The 18,834-nt window shown below is 58.6% G+C and overlaps 1 protein-coding gene across 2 annotated transcripts; it reads left to right on the forward strand.

The window, feature by feature from the left end:
- The first annotated feature begins 1,745 nt into the window (after nt 1-1,745).
- Nucleotides 1,746-16,962, forward strand: VPS26B (VPS26 retromer complex component B). Of its 2 annotated transcripts, XM_054176089.1 has the most exons (7): nt 2,678-2,760; nt 6,179-6,258; nt 6,397-6,553; nt 11,787-11,951; nt 12,688-12,863; nt 14,694-14,836; nt 16,362-16,962. In XM_054176089.1, exons 1-7 carry the CDS (start codon nt 2,693-2,695, stop codon nt 16,506-16,508), a joined length of 936 nt encoding a protein of 311 aa, XP_054032064.1. In that variant the 5' UTR covers nt 2,678-2,692; the 3' UTR covers nt 16,509-16,962. The 2 variants fall into 2 exon arrangements, with proteins under 2 accessions (XP_054032063.1, XP_054032064.1); XM_054176088.1 differs by lacking the exons at nt 2,678-2,760; nt 6,179-6,258 and adding an exon at nt 1,746-2,234.
- The last annotated feature ends 1,872 nt before the right edge of the window (nt 16,963-18,834 follow it).

Here is an 18,834-nt window from a genome sequence, read left to right on the forward strand (position 1 = left end):
GCCTGGAGCCTCTGCTCCGCATTAGCTGCTCGTTGCTGGCCGGCTTGGACAAAGTGGCACAGCACAGCCATGAAGGTCTTAGGGCTGAAGCTGTGCTTAGAAAACACAGTCCAGACATTCTGAAGGAAAAGACACAAAGAGCAAGAAATCCTGTGAGAACACAGCTCTCTACAAGTAGCTTCTGTGCCTTTCTTAACCGTGGCTACTGCGACCACCCACCAATGTGTTTCAAGACTTGGCACTGAGAGGCTGGAGAGCAGCCAGAGAAGGCAACCAAGCTGGTGAAGGGTCTGTAGAACAAGGCTGGTGAGGAACAGCTGAGGAAACTAAGGTTATTTAGCCTGGAGAAGGCTTAAGTGAGACCTTCTGGCTCTCCACAACTCTCTGAAAGGAGGTTGGAGCCACATGGGGCTTGGTCTCTTCTCCCATGTAAGAAGGGACAGAACAAGGGAAAACAGCCTCAAGCTGCCCCAGAGGAGGTTTAGGTTGGAGATGAAGAACGATTTGTTCTCCCAAAGGGACAAAATAAGTTGTCCAAGGCAGTGGTAGAGTCCACATCCCTGGGCAGGTTTCAAAGCCATGCAGATGTGGTGCTGAGGGACAGGGTTTAGTGCTGGGTTAATGGCCAGACTCGATGACCTGGAAGGTCTCTTCCAAGCAAGACTCTTCCATAATTCTATGAGTACCATGCTCATTATATTGAGTCATAAACAGATGAATTATCCTTGGGAAAAGCCTTCCTCAGAAGCATTGCAGCACACATGACAAGAACCATGCTGGGCAGCCCTGAAATGCTTTGTGTCAGAGCAGGACGGGCACAAACAACAGAGGAGCTCAGGGCCTACGTTAAGCAGTTCGCAACTCCGTGTGCTGACCTTACCTCTATGCGGTTGCCGTCCGGGACTATAAAGGGTGCCAGGGCCTGGTAAAGGCAGGTGAAAGCATCCAGGCCATCTCCCACGATCCTCTCCACTATCAGGGAATCCAGGGGATCCACCGCGGTAAAATCCCGATCCCAGACGGTGCTCACCCAAGCTGAGGGGAAGAGACCAAGTCTCCTAAACAACACCTCCGAGCACACACGGAACAGCCCGACCAGGAAGCAGGACCCCAGGCCCGGGGACAGTAGCGAACAGTCCCAAGCGCGACGCTAGCCGTCGTTACCGCCCCGGTGCGGGGCTCCGCTCCGGCTTCCCTCGCCCCTGCCCCCCTCATCGCTGGCTCCCGTACATGCGCTGACATCCTGCATCCGCCACCGTCCCAGAGCAGACAACAACCGATCCACCGCCATCCTGCCTCCGCCGAGCGCTTTGAACCGGCCAATTGCGCGCGTCCGCCGCCCGCAGCCAATCACCGCGCGCGTCCGCCGCCCGCAGCCAATCACCGCGCGCGTCCGCCGCTCGCAGCCAATCACCGCGCGCAGCCCGCCCCGCTCCCGGAAGCAGCCGGGGCGGCTGCCGCCATTGACTCTGCCCACCCCTGCTCCCGCCCCCTCTTCCGGTCCCAGCGCCGCGCATGCGCGCATGCCGCAAGGCGGGACGGGGCCAGGGGCGGGCGGCGCCTGCGCGACCGCGGCCCCGGTGTCCGGCCCGGCGGCGCATGCGCGGTGCGCGGCTCCGCGGCCCGGGACGGCGGCAGCGTTCGGCGCGGCGAGACGGGGAGGCAGCGTTCGCAGGGCTGCGGGGCCGCGCCCGCTCCGGGCTCCCTCCAGCGGCAGCCGGGCCGCAAGGGACCCGCCGCCGCCGCCGCCGCTGCCTCCCCGGCCCCGGCGTCCCTGCCGCATTGCGGCCCCCCAACTCTCTCCGTGCCGCCCTGGCCCTGCCCTGAGAGCCGGCCGCGGGGCTGCTGTCACCGCCGTGCTGTTCGCCGCCCTGCGCGGCAGCCCCGTCTCCAAGGGGGCCGAGGCTGATCCGCCGCCCGTCGCCGTAGAGCTCTGTCCGTGGTGCCTGCGGGCAGGCCGGGATCCGCCGATCTGCCAGCGGGGCCGCGGGGGCCCTGCTCTCCCGGTGCCATGAGTTTCTTCGGGTTCGGGCAGACCCCGGAGCTGGAGCTGGTGCTCAGCGACGCCGAAAGCCGGCGGCGTGTGGAGCACAAGACGGAGGAAGGCAAGAAGGAGAAATATTTCCTCTTCTACGACGGAGAGACCGTCTCCGGGCGGGTGGTGCTCACCCTCAAGAACCCCCACAGGCGGCTGGAGCACCAGGGCATCAAAGTGGAGTTCATCGGGCAGATCGGTGAGAGGGGCGCGGGGAGCCGGCCTGCTGCGGGGTGGCCCGGTCCCGGGGGTGGCCCGGGCTTGGGAGTGGCGCGCCGGTGCGTGACATCCCGGCCCGGCTGCCGCCCCGGCTCGGTCGCGTTGCGCGGGGGCTGGCGGATCCCTCTCGGCCTCGCAGCGCTGGTGGTTCGCACGCAGGGCGCTGAGAACCGGGCAGCATCGCCGCGCCCGGCGGCACGGGAAGCAGCGCTGCTGCCAAGTAGGTTACGCTCGCTCCCGAGCGGCACGGAGAACGCCCGGTTGCCCGCCCTCCGTCCGAGCTGGCAGCCCCTCTGGGCAACCCTTTCAGGCTCCAGCCCTGGCAGGAGGAAGGGACCTCCAGCCCTTTTCCAGGTCACTCTTCTCTCGCCCTATTTCTTGGCTTCTTCTCGGCCACCAATTTCAGCCCTGCAACACACAGGCTCGGAGGCAGGTGGGATGAAACTGGGTTCCCATCTTGCACCTGCAGGTCTGAGCCTGGATATTCCAGCAGCACCAGCTCCCAGGTGAGGTTCCCAAGCTGTCCATTCACAGCTGTGTGCGTTGCTGGTGTGCCTGTGGGTTCATAGAGTGGTTGGGGTTGGAAGGAACATTAAAGATCCTCCAGTTAGGGCAGCAGTGGCTCTGCTGAGGACGGTGGGGGTTGCCCCTACATCTCAAATCAGCAGCTGCACCTCCCCAGCCCCTGTCCCCCAACACAAAAATTGGCTTTCTTGAGGCCTAGGTGCTCAGCTGGGCTGATTCCACCTTTTATTCTCCTCTTCTCTGAGTGCCCACACATCCCTGAACAGTTAGTTGGGTGAGTTCAAGTTGTGTAGAACCTAGCACTGAATCAGAAAGCCATTAAGGTTGGAAAAGACCTCTGAGATTAAGTCCAACCCAACACCACCATGGCCATTAAACCATGTCCCCAAGTGCCATGGCCACAGGTTTCTTGAACACCTCCAGGGATGAGGACTCCACCACCTCTCTGGGCAGCCTCTTCCAGTGCCTGACCACTCTTGCAGCAAAGAAATTGTTCATGATTTCCAACTTAAACCTCTCCTGGTGCAGCTTGAGGCCTTTTCCTCTTCTGTCATTAGTTATTTGGGAGAAGAGGCCAACACCAGCCTCACTCCAACCTCCTTTCAGGTAGCTGTGGAGAGCAGAGAGGTTTTCTCATGCCCATCTCTGCATGCAGCCAATTGAGATTTAATGTTTCCTGCTTCTTAGAGGGAGGGTAGCTGCACACCCACTCCTCCACCTGAGAGGAGATGTCCATGCTTCATGGACATGCCTGACTCCCACAAACCCAGCCAATTCAGGATGTTCCCAGTGGTGTGGCTGAGCTCAGCACGTGAGATGCCTCACGTCTGGAGTCCTCTGTGCTCAGGTTTCACCCTCAGAGTCGCTGCCTGAGCTGTGGGCCCCCAGCCCTTGCATTGCAAACCTTGTGCTGCAGGGAAGGGATCTCCAGGTTTGTCCCACATGGCCCCCATGCTGCTGTGTAATGGCTTTGCTGGCCTGACTTGTGTGTGACTCTGCTTTTGGGTAGTAAGGGGAGGACAGCAGAGCCTGTCCACCATGGAGCAGAAGTGAGCCTGTTCTTCAGGAGCTAGCTTGTGACCTTCTGCTTTTTGGTTATGCTTGTCAGGGGGAAATTAAGCACAAACCTTGCTTCCTGCTCCATTCTGTCTCCTCTCTGCTGCCTCACCTGCTTCTCAAACCCATTTTGGAAGACTTTTGTGCCATGCATGCTTAGAACAACTGCTTTGAATTCACAGTATTGCCCAAGCAGGGTGTGTTAGGAGCTGCTCTGCCCACACATTAGCCTTTCCTTTTGTCCATCATAGATTTGTGGGTTGGAAGGGACCTTAAAGATCATCCAGTTCCATCCCCCCCTACCACAGTCAGGGCCATCTTCCACCAGCCCAGGTTGCTCAAGGCCTCATCCAACCTGGCCTTGAACACCTTCAGGGAGAGGGCATCCACAATCTCCCTGAGCAACCTGTGCCAATGTCTCTCACCCTCCCATGACTTCCCTCCCAGTGGCTGTTCCAGACTGGGGAGCTGAGTCCAGGCTGTGAGCCTGCAGGGCTCCCAGTGAGCACAGAACCATTGTCAGGCTGCAGTCTGCCTGTGGTTGCTGTATCCTGAGCAATTTCCCTTCTTCACCTGAAACCCTGAATTCACAGCTTAGAACTGACACTCCAGAGTGTGGGAACCATCAATCCTTCCTCCTCTAAAGGCTGCAGAGCTCCAACCTGTGCCCTTCCCAGGCAGCACAGTGACATTTGCCTCCCCTTGCTTGCATGGTGTGGCAAGATGATCTGTTGCCCTTTTTTTCTGTGGCACATGGCTTCTCCCTGTCACTTTCCTCTCAGTGGCCACAGATTCAGTGCAGAGTGGGTTTATTTCTGTCACCTGCCTGCCCAGCCTGAAGGGCTGGATGGCCCTGGGCCGTCGTGCGTAAGCCAGGGGAGCGCTGCTGCCAGGACTTCCATTAGAGAGATAAGGTGAGCAGAGGCGGGGTGAGGAGCAGCCATCACTTAAAAGCTGAAGCCTCATCTTGCATCTCAAGGAGCAGAGGACTGGGCCTTCCTCCCAGCTCTTGCTAAACCCTCTCAGAAGCCTCCTGTGCACGGTTTAGTGCTGACACCGAGGCGGTGTGGAGGTGATTGCCTTATGACTTCAGGGCTTGTTGCCTCATCTAACCAGATCAGATTGGCTAAGGCTTTGCCTCTGAGCAGGGCTGTGTGGGTGTCCTGTAGTCACACAGGGTTGGGAAGGGCAGGTTTCATTGATGGTTGTGTCTAACACTGAGCTGTTAAATGCAGATTGAGGAGTTTTAAGCTTCTGTTGCTTTGACTTGGGGGGGAGAAAACTCTCTGGGAGCGCAGAGAGGATTGCTGCCGTGGAGGGAGGAAACCTGCAGTCATTTCCTGCTGATGCAAGGAGCTTGTGGGGAAAGCTGAAGCAACATGACCATGTTGGTTACCTGAGCTGGCTTGAAGAGTGCTTCCAGAGGTGAATGCTCTTCCCTCATGGTGTTCACGTGGCTGGGGAGGAGCTGGTGGAACAGCTGACTCAGCTGGCTCCCCACACACCGGGCAGTCGTGCGCTGAGCACTGACGTTGTGCAGAGTTAGAATCACTGAACTGGTTTGGTTGGAAAAGGCCTCAAAGATCACTGAGTCCAAGCTTCAACCCAACCCCACCATTGGCCTCTAAACCATGTGCCAAATGCCATGGCCACAGGTTTCTTGAATACCTCCAGGGATGGGGACTCCACCACCTTCCTGGGCAGCTTGTTCCAATCCCTGACCGCTCTTGAAGCAAAGAAATTGTTCCTCATCTCCAGCCTAAATCTCCCCTGGCACAATTTCAGTCCATTTGCACTCCTATCATCTGATTCTAGGGGGAAGAGACCAACCTCCACCTGGCTTCAGCCTCCTTTCCAGGAGCTGTAGAGAGCAGTGAGGTCTCCCCTCAGCCTCCTCTTCTCCACACTAAACACCCCCAGTTCCCTCAGCTGCTCCTCCCCAGCCCTGTTCTCCAGACCCTTCTCCAGCTTTGTTGCTTTTCTCTGGTCCTGCTCCAGCAAACACTGAGGGTCTCCACTGCTGCTTTTTCCCTGGTGCCAGTCAAGACCACTGCAACTCTGTTGTCAAAGGATGAGCAGGAAGAGGAAGAAGGTTCTTAGGCCCTTGTTATAGTGCTCTCTACTTTCTGTTCCAGAGAGCACTGAGGTGTTTTCCTCTCTTTGCAGTGGCATTCACAGAATGGTCCATGCCTGGAATGTTGTGTAGAAAGGCATTAGAAGGGGTTGCATGAGCTGCTGGCTCCTCTCCCCAGACAGCCTGACCATAACTAACATTGATGATGGGTGACCTATGTCCACTCTGAGGCAAGCCCAGCTCATGATTTGTTGTAATTCCTGTTCCAGGCAGGAAAGACCTGGCCTGCACCTGGCTCCGATGGAGAGCAGTGACCAAGTGCAGTGTGCTGCAGCCACAGGCTCCCCTGGTAGGTTCTCAGAACAGTGGTGAAGGAAGCAGTGATCTGGACAAGAGAGTTGCTCATAGCTGCGAATCCTCCTGCCTTTCCTCACTGTGTCCTGTGGGACTGAACATCTCTGCTTACCCTGGGCTTCTGTCTTCCTAGAACTCTACTATGACCGAGGAAACCACCACGAGTTCGTGTCCCTGGTGAAGGACCTGGCCAGGCCTGGGGAGTTCACTCAGTCACAGACCTTTGACTTTGAGTTCACGCACGTGGAGAAACCTTACGAGTCCTACACGGGGCAGAACGTGAAGCTAAGGTGAGTCCCCTCCCCGTGCTCACCCAGCCCTGGGCTCTGTGCAGTGTGCCAGTGCTGAGCTCCAGCGTGGCGGTACTGCAGTGCAGTGTGCCAGTGCTGAGCCCCAGCGTGGCGGTACTGCAGTGCGGTGTGCCAGTGCTGAGCCCCAGCGTGGCGGTACTGCAGTGCGGTGTGCCAGTGCTGAGCCCCAGCGTGGCGGTACTGCAGTGCGGTGTGCCAGTGCTGAGCCCCAGCGTGGCGGTACTGCAGTGCGGTGTGCCAGTGCTGAGCCCCAGCGTGGCGGTACTGCGGTGCGGTGTGCCAGTGCTGAGCCCCAGCGTGGCGGTACTGCAGTGCGGTGTGCCAGTGCTGAGCCCCAGCGTGGCGGTACTGCAGTGCAGTGTGCCAGTGCTGAGCCCCAGCATGGCGGTACTGCGGTGTGGTGTGCCAGTGCTGAGCCCCAGCGTGGCGGTACTGCAGCGCGGTGTGCCAGTGCTGAGCCCCAGCGTGGTGGTACTGCAGCGCGGTGTGCCAGTGCTGAGCCCCAGCGTGGCGGTACTGCAGTGCGGTGTGCCAGTGCTGAGCCCCAGCGTGGCGGTACTGCAGTGCGGTGTGCCAGTGCTGAGCCCCAGCGTGGCAGTACTGCGGTGCAGTGTGCCAGTGCTGAGCCCCAGCGTGGCGGTACTGCAGTGCGGTGTGCCAGTGCTGAGCCCCAGCGTGTCGGTACTGCAGTGCGGTGTGCCAGTGCTGAGCCCCAGCGTGGCGGTACTGCAGTGCAGTGTGCCAGTGCTGAGCCCCAGCATGGCGGTACTGCGGTGTGGTGTGCCAGTGCTGAGCCCCAGCGTGGCGGTACTGCAGCGCGGTGTGCCAGTGCTGAGCCCCAGCGTGGTGGTACTGCAGCGCGGTGTGCCAGTGCTGAGCCCCAGCGTGGCGGTACTGCAGTGCGGTGTGCCAGTGCTGAGCCCCAGCGTGGCGGTACTGCAGTGCGGTGTGCCAGTGCTGAGCCCCAGCGTGGCGGTACTGCGGTGCAGTGTGCCAGTGCTGAGCCCCAGCGTGGCGGTACTGCAGTGCGGTGTGCCAGTGCTGAGCCCCAGCGTGGCGGTACTGCGGTGCGGTGTGCCAGTGCTGAGCCCCAGCGTGGCGGTACTGCAGTGCGGTGTGCCAGTGCTGAGCCCCAGCGTGGCGGTACTGTAGTGCGGTGTGCCAGTGCTGAGCCCCAGCGTGGCGGTACTGCAGTGCGGTGTGCCAGTGCTGAGCCCCAGCGTGGCAGTACTGCGGTGCAGTGTGCCAGTGCTGAGCCCCAGCGTGGCGGTACTGCAGTGCGGTGTGCCAGTGCTGAGCCCCAGCGTGGCGGTACTGCAGTGCGGTGTGCCAGTGCTGAGCCCCAGCGTGGCGGTACTGCAGTGCAGTGTGCCAGTGCTGAGCCCCAGCATGGCGGTACTGCGGTGTGGTGTGCCAGTGCTGAGCCCCAGCGTGGCGGTACTGCAGCGCGGTGTGCCAGTGCTGAGCCCCAGCGTGGTGGTACTGCAGCGCGGTGTGCCAGTGCTGAGCCCCAGCGTGGCGGTACTGCAGTGCGGTGTGCCAGTGCTGAGCCCCAGCGTGGCGGTACTGCAGTGCGGTGTGCCAGTGCTGAGCCCCAGCGTGGCAGTACTGCGGTGCAGTGTGCCAGTGCTGAGCCCCAGCGTGGCGGTACTGCGGTGCGGTGTGCCAGTGCTGAGCCCCAGCGTGGCGGTACTGCGGTGCAGTGTGCCAGTGCTGAGCCCCAGCGTGGCGGTACTGCGGTGCGGTGTGCCAGTGCTGAGCCCCAGCGTGGCGGTACTGCGGTGCGGTGTGCCAGTGCTGAGCCCCAGCGTGGCGGTACTGCGGTGCGGTGTGCCAGTGCTGAGCCCCAGCGTGGCGGTACTGCGGTGCGGTGTGCCAGTGCTGAGCCCCAGCGTGGCGGTACTGCAGTGCGGTGTGCCAGTGCTGAGCCCCAGCGTGGCGGTACTGCAGTGCGGTGTGCCAGTGCTGAGCTCCAGCGTGGCGGTACTGCAGTGCGGTGTGCCAGTGCTGAGCCCCAGCGTGGCGGTACTGCAGTGCGGTGTGCCAGTGCTGAGCCCCAGCGTGGCGGTACTGCAGTGCGGTGTGCCAGTGCTGAGCCCCAGCGTGGCGGTACTGCAGTGCGGTGTGCCAGTGCTGAGCCCCAGCGTGGCGGTACTGCAGTGCGGTGTGCCAGTGCTGAGCCCCAGCGTGGCGGTACTGCAGTGCGGTGTGCCAGTGCTGAGCCCCAGCGTGGCGGTACTGCAGTGCGGTGTGCCAGTGCTGAGCCCCAGCGTGGCGGTACTGCGGTGCAGTGTGCCAGTGCTGAGCCCCAGCGTGGCGGTACTGCGGTGCAGTGTGCCAGTGCTGAGCCCCAGCGTGGCAGTACTGCAGTGCGGTGTGCCAGTGCTGAGCCCCAGCGTGGCGGTACTGCAGTGCGGTGTGCCAGTGCTGAGCCCCAGCGTGGCGGTACTGCAGTGCGGTGTGCCAGTGCTGAGCCCCAGCGTGGCGGTACTGCAGTGCGGTGTGCCAGTGCTGAGCCCCAGTGTGGCAGTACTGCAGTGCAGTGTGCCAGTGCTGAGCCCCAGCGTGGCGGTACTGCAGTGCGGTGTGCCAGTGCTGAGCCCCAGCGTGGCGGTACTGCAGTGCGGTGTGCCAGTGCTGAGCCCCAGCGTGGCAGTACTGCAGTGCAGTGTGCCAGTGCTGAGCTCCAGCGTGGCGGTACTGCAGTGCGGTGTGCCAGTGCTGAGCCCCAGCGTGGCGGTACTGCAGTGCGGTGTGCCAGTGCTGAGCCCCAGCGTGGCGGTACTGCAGTGCAGTGTGCCAGTGCTGAGCCCCAGCGTGGCGGTACTGCGGTGCGGTGTGCCAGTGCTGAGCCCCAGTGTGGCAGTACTGCAGTGCGGTGTGCCAGTGCTGAGCCCCAGCGTGGCGGTACTCTGAGCTCATCCAGGCCAACCATTAGCCCAACCCCACCATGGCCACTAAACCATGGCCCCAGGTGCCATGGCCACAGGTGTCTTGAACACCTCCAGGCATGAGGACCCCACCACCTCCCTGGGCAGCCTATGCCAGTCCCTGACCACTCTCACAGCAAAGAAATTGTTCCTCATCTCCAACCTAAGCCTCCCCTGACACAATTTCAGGCCATTTCCTCTCCTCCTGTTCCCTGATACTAGGGAGACGAGACCAATTCCCACCTCACTGCAACCTCCTTGCAGGGAGCTGTAGGGAGCAATGAGGTCTCCCCTCAGCCTCCTCCACATTAAACACCCCCAGCTCCCTCAGCTGCTCCTCCCCAGCCCTCTTCTCCAGACCCTTCCCCAGCTTTGTTGCCCTTCTCTTGGAACTCCAAATGGATTTTGGTGAGCTGAGCTGTCAGCGTCTTGTCTTTGAAGGTTCTTGCTTTCACAAGCATGCATCAGGCTTTGTGGAGCTTGCTTTGCCCCATCAAAGTGGCAAGAGAAACCAGCCCCTTCTGTATCAACCGAACCCTTTGTGTGTTTGGTTGTGTGTGTGTCCAGTTCTGGGCTCCTCAGGTTAGGAAAGATGTTGAGTTGCTGGAAGGTGTCCAGAGAAGGGCAACAAAGCTGGGGAGGGGTCTGGAGCACAGCCCTGGGAGGAGAGGCTGAGGGAGCTGGGGTTGCTTAGCCTGCAGAAGAGGAGGCTCAGGGGAGACCTTCTTGCTCTCTGCAACTCCCTGAAGGGAGGCTGTAGCCAGGTGGGGGTTGGGCTCTTCTCCCAGGCACCCAGCAGCAGAACAAGAGGACACAGTCTCAAGCTGTGCCAGGGGAGGTTTAGGCTGGAGGTGAGGAGAAAGTTCTTCTCAGAAGGAGGAATTGGCCACTGGAATGTGCTGCCCAGGGAGGTGGTGGAGTCCCCATCCCTGGAGGTGTTTAGGAAGAGACTGGATGGGGTGCTTGGTGCCATGGTTTAGTTGATCAGATGGTGCTGGGTGAGAGGTTGGACTTGATGATCTCAAAGGTCTTTTTCAACCTGGTTAATCCTATTCTATTTCATTTCTATTCTATTCTATTCTACTCTACTCCTATTCTACTCTACTCTACCCCTATTCTACTCTACTCCTATTCTACTCTACTCTACTCCTATTCTACTCTACTCCTATTCTATTCTACTCCTACTCTATTCTACTCTATTCTACTCTATTCTACTCTATTCTATTCTATTCTATTCTATTCTCTCTAATTGCTGTGGGAATTCACAAGCCAAACAAAGTTGTTTGCTGTAGTCTGCAGCAGGGACGTGTTGGATGCTGTGTAATTAGCCTTGACAACTGTGATCGTGCTCTGGATGCGAGGAGATGCCCAGCTTGGCTCTTGTTCCTCTGTTGGAGGCTCTGTCTCACATCTAGGTGCTGCAGCTGACTTGAAATGCAGTCAGTGGCCTGGGAAGGGGGGTGGGGGGTGGGGAGTGCTGAGGGCTGCAGCAAGAGGTGTGTCTGTGAGGCTGAGCTAATCGCCTGCAGAAGGGCAGTGGTTTGAACATGTGCAGGCTGTTACTCAGAGCCCCAAAATGGTGCTGAGGTAACTCAGGCTCACAAATGCTTGAGAGCTCAGGGAAGTCTCTCAGTCTGCTTTTCCCTTTGAAAATGCCCCTCTGACTTTGCCAGCATGGGGGGTTGGCTGCTCCAGAAGCTGTGCTACCAGTATCATAGAATCACAGGGTGGTAGGAAGGGACCTCCAGAGATCATCCAGTCCAACCCTTACCCTGCAGAGCAGGATCACCCAGGGCAGGTCACACAGGAACATGTCCAGGCAGGTTTTGAAGCTCTCCAGAGAAGGAGGCTCCACAGCCTCTCTGGCGAGCCTGCTCCAGGGCTCCAGCAGCCTCACACCAAAGAAGTTTTCTCTTGTGTGGAGTTGGAACTTCCTGGGATTGAGTTTCTGTCCATTGCCCCTCATCCTGTCACTGGGTATCACTGAAAGGAGCCTGGCTCCATCCTCCTGACAGCCACCCTTCAGAGATCTGTAGACATGGACAAGGTTCCTTCCCAGCCCTCTCTTCTGGAGGCTAAAGAGCCCCTGGGCTCTCAGCCTTTCCTCCTGAGCTCCAGGCCCTTCATCATCCATTCGCAGTCCTGTGTCAAACTCTCTCCAGTAGTTGCCTGGAGCAGTGAGAGGGCTTGGGCAGCCCAGTGCCATGCTCTCAGCCCCTTGTCCCTCCCTGCTCAGTGCCAGCTGGTGCCTGTGCAGCCCTAAGAGAGGCCTCTCCTTGCAGGTATTTCCTGCGAGCGACGGTCAGCCGCCGCCTGAACGATGTGGTGAAGGAGATGGACATCGTCGTGCACACCCTGAGCACCTACCCTGAGCTCAACTCCTCCATCAAGATGGAGGTGGGCATTGAGGACTGCCTGCACATCGAGTTTGAGTATAACAAGTCCAAGTAAGTGCCTCAAGAGCAGCCAGTGGCTGTGGGGAGTCGTCCACTACAGGGGCCAGCGTGGTTTGAAAGCCTGCCTGCGGTCCTCCAGGGGATTCCTGCTTGCTGTGCTCCAGCAAGGCTGGCAGACAGGTCAGATCCTGGCTGAGGATCTGGGAGTTCCCCTCCTCGCCCCTTTGATGTGCTCTCTGGCCCAAAGAGTGGGAAGCAACAGCTGTGGCTTACTGTGGGAGGCTGTTGCACTAAGTGCACATTCCCTCTGCCCTCAGCTATTGCCAGGGGTCCTCACAGTAGAACATATGCTCTTTCCAAGACAGCACAGCTCAAGGCTGACCTTAATTCAGGTTCAGAAGCTGGGAACAACTCTTTTGGAATGCTTTTAATGCTGATGCTGGCAAATCTCTCCCTGCAGTGTAACATCTGGGTTAGTTTTAATTGGCCTAAAAAAAAAGGGGGTTTGGAGGCTTTGCTGTCGCAGGGGTTTCTTGCAGGTAACTCAGCCTGGAAATGCTGGTTTCATCTTGATCCTCCTGCCTGCCCCTGTTGATTTCCAGGAGGCCAGAGGATGACAGAGGAGGTGCTGTTTCCAGCAGCCTTGCTGGAGGTGGTTGCCACCTGAAATTTCCAGCTGAGGCTGCAGATGAAAGCCAAGTGCCTGAAAAAGAGAAGAAACCAAAGTCTTGAGTGCCGGGCTGCTGTGCAGGGTTTGATTGTGCTGCTTTCTTCTTCTCCTTGCTAGGTACCACTTGAAAGATGTGATTGTTGGGAAGATCTACTTCCTGCTGGTGAGGATCAAGATCAAACACATGGAGATAGACATCATCAAGAGAGAAACAACGGGGACTGGGCCCAACGTCTACCATGAGAACGACACAATAGCTAAATATGAGATCATGGATGGGGCACCTGTGAGAGGTGAGGAGGCAGAGGAACCCTTCAGAGTTCCTCTTCTGATGTATTTTGGGGGTGGGAATATGAGCCCTGCAGCATCTTCAGCCTGATGCTTGAACATCTCTCCTGTGGAAAAGGGCTGAGAGACCTGGGGGTGTTTAGTCTGGAGGAGAGAAGGCTGAGAGGGGATCTTGTTAACTGTAAGTGTCTGAGAGGTGGGTGTTAAGAAGCAGGTGGCCAGGCTCTTTTCAGTGCTGTCCTGTCATAGGACAAGGGGCAAGGGACACAAACTGGAAGCCAGGAAGTTCCACCTCAGCATGAGGAAAAACCACTTTGATGTGAGGGTGCTGAAGCCCTGGAGCAGGCTGCCCAGAGAGGCTGTGGAGTCTTCTCTGGAGGCTTTCAAACCCCATCTCGCCATGTTCCTGTATGACCTGCCCTAGGTGACCCTGCTCTGGCAGGGGTGGGGTTGGACTGGATGATCTTCAGAGGTCCCTTCCAAGCCCTCCCATTCTGTGACTGTGCTTTGTGTGCTCAGGAGCAGCACACAGCAGTTTCTCTTAAGTGATTAAATGCAGTCCCCTTCTCTGGTCTGCTGAGGGGGGGGATCGAGGCATAATGAGTTGCAGTGATTTAATTCCTTTGATGAAGCAGTGGCAGAACCAGGAATAGATCTAAATTCCCAGTTGGCATGGGCCACCAGCTGGCATTGCAGCAACTTGGAGCAGAAAGATGGTGTTCTAGCTCTGTGCCAATCCCCTGTGCCACTTGTTCTGCAGTTCTGCTGCCCAGCAGAGTCACCTGCCAGAGAAAATGTCACCTTACTTGGGCTTTTTTTCCCCTGCAGTGATGTCTTGATGCAGGTCACAAATGAGTCCTGTGCTGATAGGTGATGGGTGAGACACTGGAACAGGTTGCCCAGGGTGGTTGTGGATGCCCCCTCCCTGGAGGTGTTCAAGGCCAGGCTGGATGAGGCCTTGAGCGACCTGGGCTGATAGAAGGCTGTTGGAACTGGATGATCTTCAGGGTCTTTCCTAGCCTAAACCATTCTATGAATCTATGAGTAAGTGGAGATGGAACAGCTGTCAGCAAGAGCAGGATCATAGAATCATAGACTCAATAAGGTTGGAAGAGACCTCAGAGATTATCAAGTCCAACCTATCACCCAGCACCTCCTGACAACTAAACCATGGCTCCAAGTGCCACATCCAAGCCTTTCTTGAACAACTCTAGGGACAGGGACTCCGCCACCTCCCTGGGCAGCACATCCCAATGGCCAATTCGTCTTGCTGGGAAGAACTTTCTCCTCACCTCCAGCTTAAACTTACCCTGGCACAGCCTGAGACTGTGTCCTCTTGTGCTGGTGCTGCTTGCCTGGGAGAAGAGACCAACCCCTAGCTGGCTCCAACCTCCCTTCAGGGAGTTGGAGAGAGCAAGAAGGTCTCCCCTGAGCCTCCTCTTCTGCAGGCTAAGCAACCCCAGCTCCCTCAGCCTCTCCTCCCAGGGCTGTGCTCCAGACCCCTCCCCAGCTTTGTTGCCCTTCTCTGGACACCTTCAAGTCTCTCAATGCCCTTCTTGACCTGAGGGGCCCAGAACTGGACACAGGACTCAAGATGTGGCCTAAGCAGTGCTGAGTGCAGGGCACAATGATTTCCCTGCTCCTGCTGGCCACACTGTTCCTGATGCAGGCCAGGATGCCCTTGGCCTTCTTGGCCCCCTGGGTATGGACCATGCCTGCTGAGGTCTTCCTCGTACTCCGCTCGTGGAAACGGTCACAACGTTTGTGGCCCAGCGAGATTGTTGCTGCTGCTCTCCCCATTTGTGCCTGTGCTGATGTTCCTCTGCACCTTGCAGGGGAGTCCATTCCCATCAGGCTCTTTCTGGCTGGCTATGAGCTGACTCCAACGATGAGGGACATCAACAAGAAGTTCTCGGTGCGTTATTACCTCAACCTGGTGCTGATCGATGAGGAAGAGAGACGCTACTTTAAACAGCAGGTGAGAGGCAGCTGCCCCTTCTTCTTGGGATCTCCTGGGAAGCTGGGCTTCCCTGGGGGGGAGAATCGTGTTTCTGACTGGCTCTAAGGATTAAACAGGTTGTAGAGTGGGCAGAGGTGGCCTGCTCCCTGCAGGTCAGGTGCAGGCGGTGCTGGGGATGCGTGTGGAGCTGCCCGCCTGAGGCTTCCTTTTTGCTCTGCTGCCCAGGGGTGGAGCTTCTGTGCTCCACAGATTGCTTCAGGTGGGAAGGGACCCTCAAAGGTCATCTTGTCCAACCCCCCTGCAGGCAGCAGGGACACCTCCAACTAGATCAGACTGCTCAGGGCCGTGCCAAGTGATCTTGAATGTCTTCAGGGATGGGGCCTCAACCACAGTATCAGTTCCAGTGTGGTAGCCAGCAGCAAGAGGACAGAGCTGCCCTGGAGCTCCAGGGGGTTGCCTCTGTGTGGTGGGTTGAAATTGCTCCCCCCTCCCACATAAACATTGCCAGACCAGCTGAAATGGAAGCAAATGGAGCTCTGTTTACAAGCAAAACTACAACCTAGAAGTATGAAATGCAAGGGATACATACAAGAGACAAAATATTTACATATATTGATAAACAACACAAGAACCTCCCCCTGGACAAAACCAGGGGCTCCCAGCTGCTGTCCCACCCCAGACAAGGGAAAAGAGAGAGAGGAGAGAGCTGGTGAGAGGTCTGGAGCACAGCCCTGGGAGGAGAGGCTGAGGGTGCTGGGGTTGCTTAGCCTGCAGAAGAGGAGGCTCAGGGGAGACCTTCTTGCTCTCTGCAACTCCCTGAAGGGAGGTTGGAGCCAGGTGGGGGTTGGGCTCTTCTGCCAGGCAAGCAGCACCAGAACAAGAGGACACAGTCTCAAGCTGTGCCAGGGGAGGTTCAGGCTGGATGTTAGGAAGAAGTTCTTCCTAGAAAGAGGAATTGGCCATTGGAATGTGCTGCCCAGGGAGGTAGTGGAGTCCCCATCCCTGGAGGTGTTTAAGAGGAGCCTGGATGAGGCACTTGGTGCCATGGTTTAGCTGATCAGATGGTGCTGGGTGAGAGCTTGGACTCAACGATCTCAAAGGTCTTTTGCAACCTGGTTAATTCTATTCTACCCCACTTTTGCAAGAGCCTAACCCTGCCCCAGCTCCCATGGATCTGCCCAGAATTTGGGCTGTGCCCCGGTTTTCAGGCCGGCTGCGCTGCAAGGCCCCTGCTGGCCACCGCGAGTGGGCTGGCGTGCAGGGCTGCAGGTGGAACCCGCCGGCCTGGGCCGAGCTGGCCGGGCTGGGGCTGCTGGCCGGCCTGGGCCGAGCTGGCCGGGCTGGGGCTGCTGGCCGGCCTGGGCCGAGCTGGCCGGGCTGGGGCTGCTGGCCGGCCTGGGCCGAGCTGGCCGGGCTGGGGCTGCTGGCCGGGCTGGGGCTGCTGCCCTGGCCGCCTGCCGCAGCCTCGGCGGCTGGCAGGGGCCGGGAGGAGGCCTCCCCAGCCCTGACGAGCGCCCCCCCGCGCCCGGCTGTGTCGCTGCAGGAGGTGGTGCTCTGGAGGAAAGGAGACATAGTGCGGAAGAGCATGTCCCACCAAGCAGCCATCGCCGCGCAGCGCTTCGAGGGGACGTCCTCGCACCCCGAGGCCAAGACCCCCAGCCAGCCCCCAGAGAACAACGGCCGGCAGTGAGGGGCCACGCAGAGGAAGGCTGCTGGGGAGCCGGTGGGGGACAGCAGCGAGGAGGAAGAGAGAAGAGGAAAAGAAGAGAAGAAAAACAAACACAGAACCCCCCACACTTCAGAGACTTGGTGACAATAAATACCCGTTTTTGACTTAATTCCTTTCTTCAGAGGACTCGCAGGGTGGGAAGGGGTCGGGAGGGCCGGGGCCAGCTGCCCGGCTGAGGGCTCCTCGGCGCTTCCCGAGCCACCGCCTGCCTCTGGGCTGGGGGCTGGAGGCTGTGGAGCTGCCTGATCTCCTCCTTGCCCCGGGAGCCTTTCAGCCTGGCGTTGGGGAGGGAGAGAGCAAGTGAAGGCCAAATCTGCTGCTTCTTTGCCAGCGCTGGGGAGGCTGCCTGGGGGCTCTCTAGGGTGGAGACTTCGGGGTTTTCTCCTTGCCTCTCTGAGAATGGCAGAGCGATGGCTGGAAGGTAGAGCAGGCAGGCAGACTGAGGTGTGGCCTGCTTGAAGTGGCTCAGTGTTAGCCCCTGGCTGCCTGCCCTTCCTCCTCATGCTGCTGTTGGATTCCTTGTCACAAGCAGTTAGGTAGCAGCGTTGGCTCAGCCCCGGGACCGCCGGGCAGCCGTGGAGTGCTGCGGGCAGCAGGCATGGTTGTGCCCTTGGCTGTGGAGCCTCTGCCTGCCCTGCTGTGGCTGCATGTGAGTGGAGGAGGAGGTGGCACAGGTAGGGCAGAGCAGTGAAGGTCCCAGCGCTGCTGGGTGGGCAAGGAACAGGGGCAGGAAGGCTCCTGACCGAGAGCAGTGCCTTCCTCGTCTTGTCCTGGCAGCTGCCTGAGCGCCCCTGAGGTCCAGACTCTGACTGCAGCACTCCTGCAGGTGCCAGCTGCTGCTGCAGAGCAGGGGCAGACCAGCAGGGAGGTGTCTGGAGGAGAGTCTGGGGAGGTGAGAAGCGAAAGGGAGGCTGGCTGGGGAGCGGGCTTACGCCGCACACGCTGCCCTGCTCCTGTCTGCGTCCTTGTGACACAGCAGGCCTTGGAGTGGGGACAGACAGCAGCCCAAACTCGTGTGTGGTGGAGTGTGACACTTGTGCCCGTGGGGTGAGGGTCAGCAGGGACAGAGGGTGGATGCAGTTGGTCTGAGAAGCTCATGGCCTTGTGTGTGCTGCTAGATGAAGCCAAGAAGCGGCGGGAAGGACGCTAGAGCGCTCTGGCTGCAGAGACACGTTCCTGAGGCCTGAGCTGAAGTCACCACTGAGAGCTGAGGGGATGCCTTGAACTGAGAACCTGGACAGCAGGTGGTTGTTTTTCCTTTCCTAAAATAAGCTTCTTTCAGTCTTCAGCTAGGTAGAATGATGAGAACATTGCCAGACAGGAGTCACTCCTCCATGAAAAAATTAGATGTGGCTTTTGCAGACCAGGCTGACCGAGTCTGGAGAGCATCCATCCTGTGTAGGTGTCCTTCAGGGAAGCAGGTGGTCAGTCCTCCTGCCAGGTGGAGAGCCAAGCCTGCACTGAGTGCTGGGATATGAGCTCTGTCCAAGTGGGATCGCTCTGGACATTCCCTGGGAGTTTGTGGCTCGCTGGGGTTTTGCCCAGCTTCCTTTGGGCTCTGGAATGAATGTCCTCTGCCTCTGTCCTACAGCTGAATGTAGAATCCTTGTCTTGCAGCTGGGAAATGGAAGTCTCTTCTGCTTTGTGCTGGTGGAGGGAGTGGGGCCTGGGTGGGGAAGGGAAGCTTTTTCTGTACTAAGACAGCTACTGTATTTCAGTGATAAATGTGTGTTTCTGCTTGCCAAAGTCAGTTATCTTTTACTCACCATGTGTAAGGTTGTGGTTGTTAGTAGAGCTGGCCAGTCTCTGTTGCAGAGGACACTAATGATCTCATCTCTTGCTGAATGCTTGTGTCACACCATGTTTCTGCTCTCTGACAGTGCAGCTGTGGCTTCTCCTTGCCTGAGGAGTCGGTGCCATGGGCTGCAGCCCTGTCTGCCTCAGGCTGAAGCAAAAGCTTGCTCTGGACAGCCACCTTGTTAGGCCAGGGCGAGGGCTGGTGGCCTGCTGCAGGTCTCGGGTGGCAAAGGAACGTGGATGTTGCTTTTGACACTCACTCAACTCTCCCTCTGCCCAGGGGGAGCCACCTGTGCTGTGGCAGCACACAATCCTCCTGTGGGAGCCTCTGGGGCCAGCAGGCATCCATCAGGATGTCGACTCACCCCGTGACACGTAGCTAAGCTGAGCACAGCAGCAGCCCTAAACCCTCCTCTAGCCTTCCCTCCCCTCCCATCCCACCTACTCCTTGGGGCTGTTCCCCTGGACTGGAGGCCATGTGGTGTTGAAG

Source organism: Dryobates pubescens, chromosome 34 (genome assembly GCF_014839835.1).
Source record: "Dryobates pubescens isolate bDryPub1 chromosome 34, bDryPub1.pri, whole genome shotgun sequence".
Lineage (NCBI taxonomy): Eukaryota > Metazoa > Chordata > Aves > Piciformes > Picidae > Dryobates > Dryobates pubescens.

What these genes read in the sequence shown, in the direction of transcription:
- VPS26B (XM_054176088.1), top strand. Translation starts at nt 2,012, where the DNA reads ATGAGTTTCTTCGGGTTCGGGCAGACCCCGGAGCTGGAGCTGGTGCTC. An exon ending in GGATGGGGCACCTGTGAGAG is followed by an intron (nt 12,864 to 14,693) that starts GTGAGGAGGCAG and finishes TGCACCTTGCAG; the next exon opens with GGGAGTCCATTCCCATCAGG. An exon ending in GACGCTACTTTAAACAGCAG is followed by an intron (nt 14,837 to 16,361) that starts GTGAGAGGCAGC and finishes GTGTCGCTGCAG; the next exon opens with GAGGTGGTGCTCTGGAGGAA.